The sequence below is a fragment of the Gymnogyps californianus genome, chromosome 13, assembly GCF_018139145.2.
Source record: "Gymnogyps californianus isolate 813 chromosome 13, ASM1813914v2, whole genome shotgun sequence".
NCBI lineage: Eukaryota > Metazoa > Chordata > Aves > Accipitriformes > Cathartidae > Gymnogyps > Gymnogyps californianus.
Window position 1 is genome coordinate 16,693,721 of NC_059483.1, and position 13,620 is coordinate 16,707,340.

The window sequence follows — 13,620 nt, forward strand, 5'->3', positions numbered from 1 at the left end:
TCAGTAACAGTGGTAGATGTGGGGCCTTGTGGGATGCTTATGAGATCCCAGCCCCCAGGATGCTGAGCCTGAAGCTGGGCACACTCCCCTAGCTTCTCTCTTTCAGCCAGCACAGATCTTGCATTCCAGACATGATGACAATACTGTAAAAGCTTATTCAAAAGAACAAGAAATAAAATTCAATAATTCATTAGTTGATAGGCTCGGGAAATAGTTCTTAGCATGTGATGAAAATGGATAATTTTAAAGATGCCTTAACATGAATACATTGATTAAATACCTCAAGGAAAATTTGCAAAATGAGCACCCATGACTGAGCAGACTAGAATCAGTGGGAGATATGGTCCTTATCAGGGTTTGTATTTTCCAGATTCATCTCACAATTTCTGACCTGAGTCTAGGAATGGCAGGTTATTGCAGTAATTTGAGATGTGACACTGGCTTAAAATAGAAACCTTCCATAGTCTTAACCAGAAAGTAACTAATAGTATTATTGACAGCCCTGCACATTTGCACTGCCCTGAACCACACTGCCTGCTGGAGAGTGGCTGGCCTCTGCAGCAGACAATTGTCAAAATTCAGATGGGAGGCAGGTGTCAGAAAGCAGAATTGAACCACTTGACTGTGATGAACTTTTGAAATGAACAACCCCTCTCTCAAAGCTTTTGTTTATGCTTCTATGTCACCTTTCCTAGTCTTTCTTTCTTGCAAGTCCCCAGGGGTATACACCTACCTTCTCCAGCTCGGACAGCTCAGTATCAGGCTGGTTTCCCTCAGAACTGTCATCTGCTTGAGAACGACCTGCAGAGCTGTCTTTGCTGCCATCAGTCTTTTTCTTCCTTCCTTAAAGAGAAAAGCAACTTCAGAAACAAAGGCTACGCTGCGCTCAACAGTACACAGCCCTTGCAGCCAGGGAAATGGCATAAGCTGTTCTTTAATCAGCCCTAAGAAAGCATGGCGCATGCACAGGATGTGTGTTATCTGTAGCCAGGATCACGGTCCAATAGAGAGTCAAATGGATTAGGGGCTCCCCCACAACCAGCTTCTCTTTTATAAAATCACAGTAAGAAATTAAAGCAAATCTCACTGTTTTTACTGTAGTTTAAACATTATGAAGTGATTGCAAAAATGAGTGGGACATCATCTTAAAAAATGCTTGAACCAAAAATTAATGTTTCTTCCTCAGACACGGTACTGAGAAAGGAAGAGGCCCTGGAAAAGGAAGATAAAACACAACTATAGAAGGGACTTGCAGGGATGCCAAGCCAACAGCAGAGTAACTCAATGAATTCCTTGCAACGGTCTTCACTGCTGATAACACTAGGGAGATTCTCATACTTGACAGACTATGTAGCAGAGAGATCAAAGAAACTACATTGATTTTGAGTAATTGCACAGGATGTATTAGACCAAACAGACAGCCAATAAGTCACCAGTGCCAGGTGACATTCACACAAGATCCTCAAAGGAATTCAAATGTGGCATTTCAAATGCGACTGGCCACAGTGCCAGCGCACCAATAGCTTGCGAATGTAATTCCTCGTAATAAAAAGGGATCTAATGAGAATCCAGAGAATTAAAGCCCGTTGAGTCTATTCTCCATCACTGGGAAAACGGCAGAGCTGTCTACAATAAAAAATAAGATCACTGAGCACATGGACATGCAGTGTGTTGGGGAAAAGTCAGCAGGGCTTCTGCAAAGGAAAACCTTGCCTCACTAGCCTGCCAGGGTGTTGGTATCGTGGATAAAAGCGATCCATCAGCCACAAGAGATTTAGATTTCCAAAAAGACTTTGACAAGGTTTTACACCAGAAACTGTTAAAGAACTGAACTGGAACAGTGCTTTCTTGGACTGAAAGCTTGTTAGAGGAGAAGCAGCAAAGGGTAGTACTTAATGTGCACTTTTCAGATGGAATCAGCCATTCAGTCCTTCAGGAATCGGTTTTATTCAACTTCATAAGCAACCTGGAGAAGGGAACGCTCAGGGAAATCCCCAACAAGTGCCAAGTTTGGCATACGCTTTCACCTGCCATTTTATAACTGCTGTGCTGATGAGCATCAGAGACTTCTGCTTTTGTATCTCTGTGATCCTTTCTGGGGGCCGGCCATAGATGAAGTGAAACAATATCAATGAAGCTGCATCTTTTATTGCATTATCTTTGGAAGAGCAGAGTCAGACAGGAGAAGGTCTTCCATGTCATAATAAATAAACCCTCTGAATCAGACTGGAAAGTGAATTTGATATGTTATGTCTCTCCTAAGGAACTCCTTGTTCCCTTTCCTCTGAGGAATAGTCTTAGGCTAGATTTTATGACAGTGCTTGAGCTGATCTAATAGCTCAGGGGTAGTCCTGCTCCTCCTACTACCTCTTTCTCCTGTTCCCAGCCACACACACCTGACACTTGCCTTGAACTGACTCAGGAAGCCTGAGCACTGGTTAAGCAGTTAAGTTGTTAAAATAGCAAAAAACTAACCTCACAAAAAGTAAATAGCCAAAATAGCTACCATGTAATAACACGGGGCAGGAAATCAGGCAGCTGAGAGTGCAGGTGTGAGGGGGAGAGTGAAGCCTTCCCCTATTTGTTGGCAGGAAACTATTTAATTTAGCTCAGCTACAATGAGATGCTGAACACCTAAAGAAGGAGCAAGGTTGGTGTCAAAACTGTATGTTCTCAAGGCTGCGACCCATGGTCACAGCACTCAGCTGGGTTTTTTTTGTAGGCAAGACAAGCTAAGCTCAGGAATCTCTCGGTCTGGTCTGGGCTTACTAGTCTGAGCACTTCTGCTCCTTCAAAATAAAGTATCTGAAGTGATGGATCCTCCTCTTGTCTGCAGAACATAGTCATAACTCTCCTTCTGCCTTAATCACTCTTATGTGACAGGTCCAGTCCCTGCAGAATGGGTTTGGCACAGGAGAAAAGGGCGCTCTAATCTGTGGCCTCCTCCAGTTGTTTTCATTGAATGGAATGTGAATTTTTGTCCAGTTTGGCTCAAAGGCAGACATGTTCCCAGGAAATGTTAATCTAAACTAGAAATAGAACTAGAGACAGAAAGAACAAAGCAAACCTACTTCAGCTTGAAAAATTGAAAGGCAAGTTCTGTTTCTTCTCTGTGGAAGCTAGCCATGGGAAAGGATGACAGAAGCACTTCCTTGTGCAGTAGAGCCATGACAAGGTTCCCAAGAGATCAGTTAGGTACAACCTAAAGGTCAGGGATTTGCAAGGCAGCTCAAGCCACAGGTTCAAACCAGACAATTGCACAAACCCATCAAAGGCAGAACAACTTACTGCTGCAAAAAATACTTTGACAGGTGAAAACAGTCAATGAGAGCCCTGGATTTTCACTGTTAAATGCTAAGCATCAGCTTTCCCGAGGAGACAGAATATCCAACACCTGTTTGGAGCAAGATATTTTTACATCTCCACTTCAGCTGCAACAGGAGTTGATCAGGTAAGATTTCAAGCTAGATAGACCTTGCCAGGAGTTCTGTGCTTTATGCACACACAAGTGCAATGGCTGCAGTGCAATATAGCAGTCAAACCCCACATCACATCTGTTTGCTTAAATGTTTTAAACTTTCTTTACCATTCCTTTTTCTCACTGGACCAGCAGCACTAATGGATGGTACGGCCTCCAGGGCTTCAGAATCAAAAGCAGCTGGTGGTGGGACATAGCCAGGGGTTGCTGAAAGAGCCAAAAATGTAGAAATTAGGTTAGTTCAGCTCCTGAATGACATAATACAGGCAAGATACGTATCTAGAGGAAGTACCATACACTGTCCTGGTGAATGTCCCTCTGGTCTTATGCTTAGGTGCATTTAGCGCCAATTAGCCTTATCATATGCCTGCACTGCACTGGAATTACAGCTCTTTGCATTCCTCCAGCAAGGGAGGATAACAAGCGCTCAGCTGTCCTTGGACACCTGTCCATGTTGGTGAAGCTTAAAAGGCTGTTCTAGCATGTCAGAGCTTTTTCTGCGCTGGCCTTGTAGTGCTCTTGGAGCAGCAGAAAGGTGTTGAGGCTGCACTTTATTTCAGATGAAGTTAGTCTGTTGGTTTACAAACGCAGCTCTTAATGGATAGCTTGTGTAAGGGTATGTGGAAGGTGACAGTGTATTCTTCACTATGTTTATCTTATCAAAGACCTTTTCAGTGTAAAAGGAGATAATAAGTAAAGGGGGAAGCCATAAACAAGGACAGACACAAACCTGGTAGACAAGGGATAATGGAGACAATGCCAAAGACCAAAAGTCTCCAGTTTGTAATTGATAGGCCATTAAGAAACTCCAGGCACGGCTTTGGGAATGGACACCTGGAGTTTGTAACTGATAAGATGGGAGGGAAAAAGAGGAACTTGAGGATTTGGGATATTCTGTTGAGGGGGAAGGGTAGAATTATGCAAATTAATGAAGGAATATGCAGGGAAGTGGGGCAGGGAGGAACAAAGAAGGGAATGGGCAGAAAATGTACAAGAGACTGGCCATGAGTAAAGCATTGCTGGTCAGTAGAACTGTCCGATCAGTACGCTTGTCTGACTGAACCCTGTGCCTGATCACTGCAGTCTATCCTATCTTCTTATTACTTTCTTGACTATATTTCAGTGTAATCTTACTATCCTCTGTGTGTGCGTGTGCACGTGCCACAAGGACTAAATGCCAACTACTGGTGAGACCTGTGTGAGTAAATACTGGGCCAGCAACTAGAGTTGGATCACCCTGGGCTTGCGGTGTCAGCAACTGGAGTGAGCGAGGGTCTCAGCGTCAGTCGTTAAAGGTGCCATAGTTCTTGGGAGCATCTCTACTACAGGTCACACAGACCGTGCGTGGAGCCTGTGCCTGTGAGACGAGTGTGTGAGTCTGTTTGCTAGCCAGCAGCAAGCTGGAATAGCCGGTGAGTAGGGGACCTGTGGAACAGATTAGAGGGCCTGGGATCTGGGCAGGCTATTGGGCAGACAGAGGGGCTGTGCCAATACTTGTGGGATCTGTGAATGTTCATGTGCTTGTGACTCTGGAGTGTGTCGTGTGTGTGCCTTCACTAGTGAACTTCAGTCTTAACCAGCTGAAGAGCAGGATGGGGACTTGGCTGTCTGTACTTATGTTTTATGAGAGTCCTATACATAGGTGCTGTTGAAGGCAGCACCTTGTCTGTGGCATTCTGTGTAGCTGTGTCCATCGGCCTGGGACAGAAACCTCAGGGTCTCCACACTGGGCTCCAGCAGCTAGGCAGGAGGAATTCATGGGCCTAGAGCAGCTGGAGGCAGCGGATTCTTATAACATCCCTTAACAGCTTGTTACAACCTGAATACTAGAGAAACACACTGTTTCTTTAGGATAGAGGCTGGTTTACTCCAGTACCCACCATACTCAGGCAGATTCTGCCAAGTCTGCCTGGGAACAGTCAAAGAGATGTCACTGAGGACATGATTGAGAAGGGCAGTTTGGACTGAGACAAATTAAAAACAATAGCTGTCCACGCATGAACTCTTAGGCCACTGTAAAAATGCAGTATGTCTTACCATATACTTCCTCCATTGCTGTTTAAGCCAATCCCTTTCACTTCACAGCTGGTACAGGCCCAGAACGTACAAACGTTTCATACTCACCTGCCAAGCATTTTCCCAGCACAGTCTGCAGCTCTGTGATGTTCTGTAATCGAGTCAAAACTTTCCCCTTCATCTCAGCATCCTGTTGCTGGCAGAAGGCATTTACAACCTAGACATACAAACCAAATTCACTGACTTAGGGAGATTTGTACTCACTTTTACTACTTTTTCTTTTCTGAATAACATCCTCAAGTCCTGAACAAGCACACAACACGGCACAAGTGGCCTGTGTGACCAGATCCAGACTGCATGAACAAAATTCTTCAGAAGCCCATGAGAACATGGACATAATTGGTGCAATATACAAAAAGCAATAGAGCAACACCTACAGGTCTAATGTTAACTGAAGAAGAGGAATTAGCAGACAGCACCTCGCCAGGTTTCTGTGCTGCTTGTGGCTCTGGAGACCCCTTGGCACTTCCCAGGTCTGCCAGGAAAGACGCAGTCCTGGGAGAAGAGCAGGAACAGGGAGGACTGGGGATGTGGAATTGCACAAACTCTGAAATAGCTCATGTTATCAGAATAACCCCAGCAGGGAACATTCCCACTGACCATTGATGTTCGCAAATACATGGTCCAAATCTGCTTGAAGGCACTGCATTTCACCCTTCTGTAAGCTCACAGAGGTATAGAACAAAGCACACAATCACAACTGAGTTTGCGAGGGACCTGTGGAAGCCTCTAGTCCAACACCCTGCTCAAAGCAGCATTAACTAAACAGGTTGCTTAGAGCCTTTTCTAGTAGAGCACTGAGCATCTCCAAGAAAGGCACAGCTTCTCTGGAAGTGGAGCACAACCTTCCTGTTAGGTAACAGAAGACCATAGTAAAAGACCGTACCATGCCCTCCCCTCTGGCTTCCCCTCTCCAGGCTGAACAACCTCTGCTCTCCCAGCCTCCCCTCATACGCCATGTGCTCCAGCCCCTCATCAGCCTGGTGGCCTCCGCTGGACTCACTCTGGAATGACAATAGGAGCCCCTAACTGGGCACAGTACTGCAGGCAGGGCCTCACACATGCCAAGCAGAAGGCAACAATCAATGCCCTTGACCAGCTGGCAACTCCTCTGCTCTCCAGCATGGTGAGACTGACCTTTTCTTTCTGATGCCCCCTTCATAGTTTAGACATATATTACCTCATAGTTTAGACATATATTTGGGGTTTACAGCATCCTCCCTGCAACAGCAAAACCAATTTTCATACACCAAAATGTGCCAGAGTGTACAGACTGCAGCTGAGTAGCAGGTGGAAAATTCACATCAGCAAGGCAGTCCTTAGAGCCTCTGTTGAAGAAAGCAGAGTTGCTGCTAGCAGCAGGATAAAGGATAAATGATAATGAAGAGAAGAATACGGAGAGATCACCAGGACCTTGCTGGAGAAGGTTTCCAAGAGGCAAGACTCTTCTTCAACAACAATTGCACCCCTGAAGGCTAGGGTTAGTGTTTGTAAGTGCTACTCCTCAGTGACACTCCAGAACCTGCAGACAAGGCTCTACTCACCTCACGAAACCAGTTGAGAGCATAGAACAGGAGTGAGCACAGAAATTCCCGTTCCTGCTTGGACAGAGAGTCCAGCTTCCCTTCAACCTCCAAGTCAGTCAGGTACAGGGGGCAACCTGGTGCAGAGCAGGAAAAGAACATGTTGGACTGGGTTTTCTACCCATCCTTTGGTCTTTGCATGGACAAAGTCTCTTACCAAAGCCTGTATCAATTCCAATGGCTATTTGGACTAAGTCTCGTCAGCCACTCCATACCCAGACAAAGCAATTGTCTCCCCTGCCTCCCTTCCACTTTGTGGGCAACAGAGCATCTCAGCCTCCTTCACAAACTGCACAATTCTTCCCACAACTGCAGGAAGTCTTTGCAGATCTGGGACAGGAACAAGTCAGACAGACTCACTCTATAAAAGGTCCATTTCCCATACCTAATAAGGCATCAATCTCCTCCAGGCTTCCGCTGTTTTGCTCTCCAGTGTAGAGCCTCAGCAATCGGAAACAGGGTGACAGACATATCGGTGACACTACCCTGGGGGAAAAAAAAAAGAAATGGAGTGGGTCCTATGTTTTATATACCTCCAGAATGCCCATCACTTTTCCATTATGTCCTATGTCCTCCCCATGCCACGTTGCCTATGCCTTCTATTTTGCTTCTTGCAAGTCCCAGCGACACAGAGCAGAAATGCACTGTATGGCTTAAAAAAATAAAAAAAATTAAAAATTGGTGATCACCAGTTTTCTGGAAAAGCATATAAGGGCAGAAAAACTGCTGTAATGGACAAAAAATGGGGTCAGATTTATTTCTGGTAGAAAGCAAAGTTGAATAATTCAGAAGGAACTATAAGAAATTGTGCAAAAGACAGCTGTGAGCAGTGGAGAAACCTTCTTGAATGTTTTGTAGCAAGCCGCTGCTCACATTCTGAGTGAGGAAAATTAAAATTTTTTTCCATAGATGCATGTAAAGTAGCTATATTTTAAAGTGATCATGTCTTTTTTTTAAGCACAACTGAAATCTCAACAAAATCTTATGACAATAAATTATGCAGGATATGAAGGTGCCAGTTAAAAAAAAAAAAGCTTTTTTATTATTTTTAACTTTGATGCCCTACTGTTTAATTGGATGTTTTTATTTCTTACATGCTTCCTGTTCCATTCTCCAAAGACAAAGCCCATATTTCTCAGTCAAATTTAACTTGTTGCTGCATGTTTGTGGTTTTGCTCTGGAGCACAAGGCTACGTTGTCAAAGTACAACTGAAGGTGAGAACGAATCGTGTACTGTTGACGCACACTAAGTCCTTGGTGACTCTCTATTTGAGAATCATCACTCAAAATATTAATTTTGCCACCTCAAAGTTGCCTATCCATCTCAATATGGCATTCAATATCACCATAACACTGGAAGAAAGAGCTACTATTCTCATATGACAGATGGGAAACAAGGCAGATTCAGCGTGACTTACCCAAGATCACCTAAAGAGCCTGAGCCAGAACAGAATGCCAGTTCCAAACCAGCTTATGCCTCTAGACCTATCTGAATATGTCTAACAGCAAGAGAAGGAAAAGAACACTGGAAACTCGTAAATTCTCTGACCAGCTCCTTATCAGGCACTTTGGCAGGCAGGGCTGATAGCAGTGAAGTGCACCAAATGAAAACAATTCCTTTACCTTTGCAGTCATCCCACAGTTAAGTGTCAAAATACCTTTTACTTTGGTCACTCATTCCATCAGCGACCCTGCCAAGTTCACTCTGCGACACCAACGGTAAGAGGTTAATAGCAATTGCTCCCTGACTTTCTTCTTCATCCAGATTATACAAGGACTTCACTGGGAACAAGAACGAACTGCAAGGAAAGACAGACAAGCTCGTGTTGACAAACTCAGTTCTCAGTGACAGAAACATTACAAATACTTAGCCTGTGATTAGCATACCCATCCACTGTGGGGTTGAGATCCACCACAAAGTTACTGGGAAAGTCCTCCACCAAACTCTTCCCAAACTCGTCCTATAAAGAAAGGAAAAAAACCTGCTCAGCAAAGGGGCTCAGTGAAGAAAGTTTCAACAGCAGCAGTGGAAAATGCAGAAGATAAGGCCAAGCAAAAGTATCCTGGAACAGTCACAGCAATGAAGCCCACTGCCTGCAAGGAGAGCCAAGGCCTGCCTGTAGAGACAAAGCCAGGAAATATTGCTAAGCATGCACAACCAATTTCTTCCCTGCTCTTTGGATGTGGGCTTGTCTACGAGTTCCACAGTGCCGCAGAGAGGCAGAGCAGCCACCTGGAAGAGGAAAGCAGCCATGGGAAGTTCTCTGTCCTAAGAGCCGATCATCAGAATGAAATAGCTATAAAGTGCTGGCAAAGTTTTCTCTCACACAATGTGTCCCACATACTTCACATGCTTACATTGTTAGAAACAATTAAGGGAGAAGTAAAGTAATAGATGTGACAGTCTGGACAAACAGACAATGAAAAGATCCAAAAAAATCTGCACAAAAGTTGTGAGAAGAACCTTAGCTTGCTTTTACATTTCAGTCTTGCAAGGACAAAGGAGAAACCCTCCTTCCTTCGCTTTTCCTCCTTGGAGCACTCAGCTGGACCTCAGGAGACTGGCATTTCTAGCCCTAGGCACAGAGCTGTTTAGAGTGACTGCCAGCACTTCACAGCTCCCTGGTCACCTTCCCTCGTTCTAACACGCAGTTCCTCCTCTCCATAACCAGCAGGTGCAAAGAGCACTTGTGCCACACAGAGTGATCAATTCCACAGCAGCCTTCAATGCTCTCCTGGGCCCCAAGATGGCTTGCTACCCTCCTGGCAGGCACAGCACACATGCAAAAAGAGTCCCCAGCAAGAAGAATGAGCTGTCCAGTGGCCTTCACAAACCTCTTCCTATTACCATAAATACCGTTTATTTATTTATTACTGTGGCTCTTCCAAGTCTTTATGCATCAGATAGCCTTAATAGTCTGACCAGAAGCCAATTTCAATATTAAGTTTAAAGTTCTTTCAGATTCTACTTTTATCTATGAATCTTAAAAGCATGCTCTGAAATGTCATTTAGTTTCCTTTAAAAGGCTTCCCCGTTGTCATGTAAAAGTTCACATAAAGGAAGTTGTTAAAGCACAATGAGGAACCTGCCACAATCAAAAAAAGCTGAGAGCTGAAACAGGATTTTTGTATCTGATCAATCTCTTACGGAACCTTAAGCATGCCTAGAACAAAAAAAGAGTTCTCAGACTGGAGTGAAATCCTCAAATCGACACTGTCCTACCAATGCCTGAAAAACATCATGTTTCTGAAGAATTCATTTCAGTGATTAAGTTCAAACTACTCTGCAACGTACCAGGAGCTGCAAGTCCAAATTCCCCTTCTGCTTCTCAATCAAACTGGCGAGTTCATCATAGTAGAGAGCCAAGACCTCTGGTGTTTGCTCACAGCAGAAGCCCACAAGGTCCAGCAAGGTAGAAAGCTGAAAGGAGAGAGAGCAGTCTGCAGAAATGGGTAAGGTAAATGGATCCAACTCAAGCTTTTACCTTGAGTCCCTTTTACACTAATTTACTCTGAGGCATATCCAAACTTCACCTCTAGGGTAACAGCCCATGGTGACTGGTCTTGCAAAGACCCAGTTTTAAGAAGGAACGTGGGTCTTTTAAGGTCCTGGCCCAGCTCCACCATGAAATAACACAAAAGAGTCTGCCGAGGACCACCCTTGAATAGAGTGCCAGCCTAGAAGAAGGTTCTTCAAAAGGAATTAAGAAAAAAGGCCAAGGCTAGGCCAACCCTGTACAGCAGAAGTGCTTTCTCTAGATGGCCTGAAAGGCACCGCTGCCAAGCTGAGAGGAAGGCGAAGGTTGCCTTTGGGTCACTGAAGCAGATTGTCCTGCTTCCTTCCTTTGAGTTTGAAATAAGGTCTGGATAGAAGACTTTCACTAGATGGCTGCAGTACTGCTTGTCCTGGACTAGCCATAGGAAAGACCAGCGGATGCTACCTTAATACAGATCTTTGTTTCTCCAAAACCATTTTTAATAGATTCTTGGCTCTGCAGTCAATGTACGAGAATCCCAGGCCCAGTAAAGCTACACATATTCTACTTCACCTAAGACTGTGTTTCCAGTCACATCATCTTCCTGACCATATCCTCCCTCTCTCCCACACTGCCCCGGTATGTACCCATTCTTGCCACTCACCTGCCCATCACGCTCGCTGTTCAGCTCTGGTCTCTCCAATGAACTACCATCTCCTTCATTTCTGAAAGCAATTGATAATCTTGCTTTTGTTGCACAACACTTATGAGATGGCAAAAACCATGACACACACAACGTTCTCTTTCCAGAAATTGGAGAATTATACATGAAAAAGATGCTCTTTGGGACATTTATCAGGAAAAGACCTGCTGCTGTTTGGGACCTTCAGGACAAGACTCAATGTCTTCTTCAAGGATATGCTTTTTCTAACCTGTTGAAACCTAAAGCCCTCTAGTCATCCCCATAATGAAGTCCACTGACTCAGGGCCTGGAGCTAAGATGGGCTTTTCTCTTCACGTAATAAAAAGCTAAAGCATTTTATTAAGAAGTGCAAAATCAGCAAGCTACATAATGATTCCCAACACCAGTCAAATTCTTATTTTCCAGGTGCTTTAATCTTTGTCACAGCTCTTATCAGGAATTTGCCTGGTTTATGAATGCTGTTCATAAATTATTTATACAGTACATTGGAAATTGTCATGCCAATGTCCAGCACAGCAGTAACAATCTTTCTCCTTGCTTCTCTTTTAGATTTCCCTGTATTCAAACATGGAGCACACTAGGTTATTCATCCTTAGTGTTAGAAGCTGATCTGCAGTCAGTCCACCACAGTGTTCAAATCTTTTTTCCAAGCAATAGGTCCTGCTGGTGCTAGTTAAGGCATTCATGAATATGCATTAACAAGAAATTCAGGATGCCTTTGAGATTAGCAGCAGGTGAGCAGTATTGAACAGGTTGTAACACCAAATACCGCGGTCTGGAGAAAAGAGTTTTAAGTTCCTGGATTTGGCTAAGATGTGCATGAGCAAGAAGGCAATGCCCCCCTTTCTTTGTCCCTCTCCCGGTTTGGTCTGAACTGAAAGCATGTTAAATTCATCTTTGCTACATTCTCTCTCACCTTTTTAATGCCACGCTGCCTATCATGGTAACAGCACCAATAATCCCCATTTGTTTGTGGTTGGGAACTGTGCTGGAGAGCCATTTCCTGATCACCATGTGCATATCATCCTAAAAAGAAAGACACAGACCACGTCACCACAGAGGTACTTGTGTGCATCACTCAATTCTATTGGCATCTTCACTTAATGTCATCTCCAAAGGTGCAGGATGGTTTATTGAGATTACAGTTTTGCAAAAGGAATGCACATTCTGCGATTTCCTTTATTATGAAAATACTGGTCACAACTCTAGGTAAGTCTGCAAACAGCATTAGAAGTGACTCACTTTGACTTTGCTCTAATTACTACACAGAACATGTAGTTGGTCCAGGTTTCATCTAGAATAATAATTAATTAATATATTAAAAATTAGTATATTAAGTATATTAATATAAATAAATATATTATATATTTATATAAATATAAAATCTTATATATAATATAAATATATTTACTATAATAAAAATATATTAATATATTAAAAATGTATTTAAAAAATAGCAGATGGTCTTGGAGCCCTTCACATACAAACAGCAGCTGCAGAGCTGCCCTCCAAAACACTGTCAACTTCAGGAGGCTAAGGGATGGAGCAGTTTTTGGTGAAGGTCCAAAGAGAGCCGTAGGTAACAGCATACCAGGCAGCTGGAATTAAGACATTTCTCCTGCTGCCTCCCTTGTCCCCTGGGTGTGGGCAAGCGTGCCCTGCACAATTGTAAAGATTTCTTTGCAGCAGGTCTGTAAGCCCACAGCAGGTCTCAATGAAGCATGCTCTGTTTCAACAGCTGTGTCAAGTAGCAGATTGGCTGCACTTTCCTAAAAATGGCACAAACAGTCTTGAAGACTTCTGAAAGTCTGGACCACTAATGATAGACTAAGAGGTCTCCTGACACTGAGAACATGAAGCATACTCAGTCATAGAAGTGTGATGCTTCAGGAAAGCTGGGACATCAGTCTTCTGGATGAGACGTCTAATACTTGCCAAAGAGATCAAAGGCAAAGCACAGAAGAGAGCACAAACCGTCTTTGCACAAAGCAAAGATCTTGCAGGCCACTGAAAAACATTATGGAATCAAAACAGCCCTGGTTGCATTGATTCTTATTAACTCTCCCTACTGGTCCTGCAAAGGAGGAGGTTGGCCCATACAGAGATCCGCAGGGATTGAGAGCTGCATGAAAGCACAGGCTCTGACCAGAGAGGGGTCTTGAGACAGAGGAGATGAAGGCTTGAGTTATGCTATGCAGACAACCAGTGCCAACAAGATCAAACTGGTAGCAGAGAAAAGGACAGTACATGGTTATGCTATCTTTTCTTGACCTTCACTAGGCAAGGTGCCTCTGGAATGACCTG

The 13,620-nt window shown here is 43.9% G+C and overlaps 1 protein-coding gene across 2 annotated transcripts in view; it reads right to left on the reverse strand.

The window, feature by feature from the left end:
- Positions 1–13,620, reverse strand: part of FANCD2 (FA complementation group D2) — a 54,261-nt gene that overhangs the window by 18,784 nt on the left and 21,857 nt on the right. For both annotated transcript variants that reach the window (XM_050904929.1, XM_050904931.1), the window contains exons 19-28: positions 12,233–12,342; positions 11,278–11,338; positions 10,433–10,558; positions 9,025–9,098; positions 8,796–8,936; positions 7,523–7,623; positions 7,099–7,214; positions 5,603–5,711; positions 3,587–3,685; positions 734–843 (exon numbers count right to left, since the gene is read on the reverse strand). In XM_050904929.1, coding sequence (XP_050760886.1) covers positions 734–843; positions 3,587–3,685; positions 5,603–5,711; positions 7,099–7,214; positions 7,523–7,623; positions 8,796–8,936; positions 9,025–9,098; positions 10,433–10,558; positions 11,278–11,338; positions 12,233–12,342 — 1,047 coding nt within the window. The remainder of the gene's footprint in view (positions 1–733; positions 844–3,586; positions 3,686–5,602; positions 5,712–7,098; positions 7,215–7,522; positions 7,624–8,795; positions 8,937–9,024; positions 9,099–10,432; positions 10,559–11,277; positions 11,339–12,232; positions 12,343–13,620) is intronic.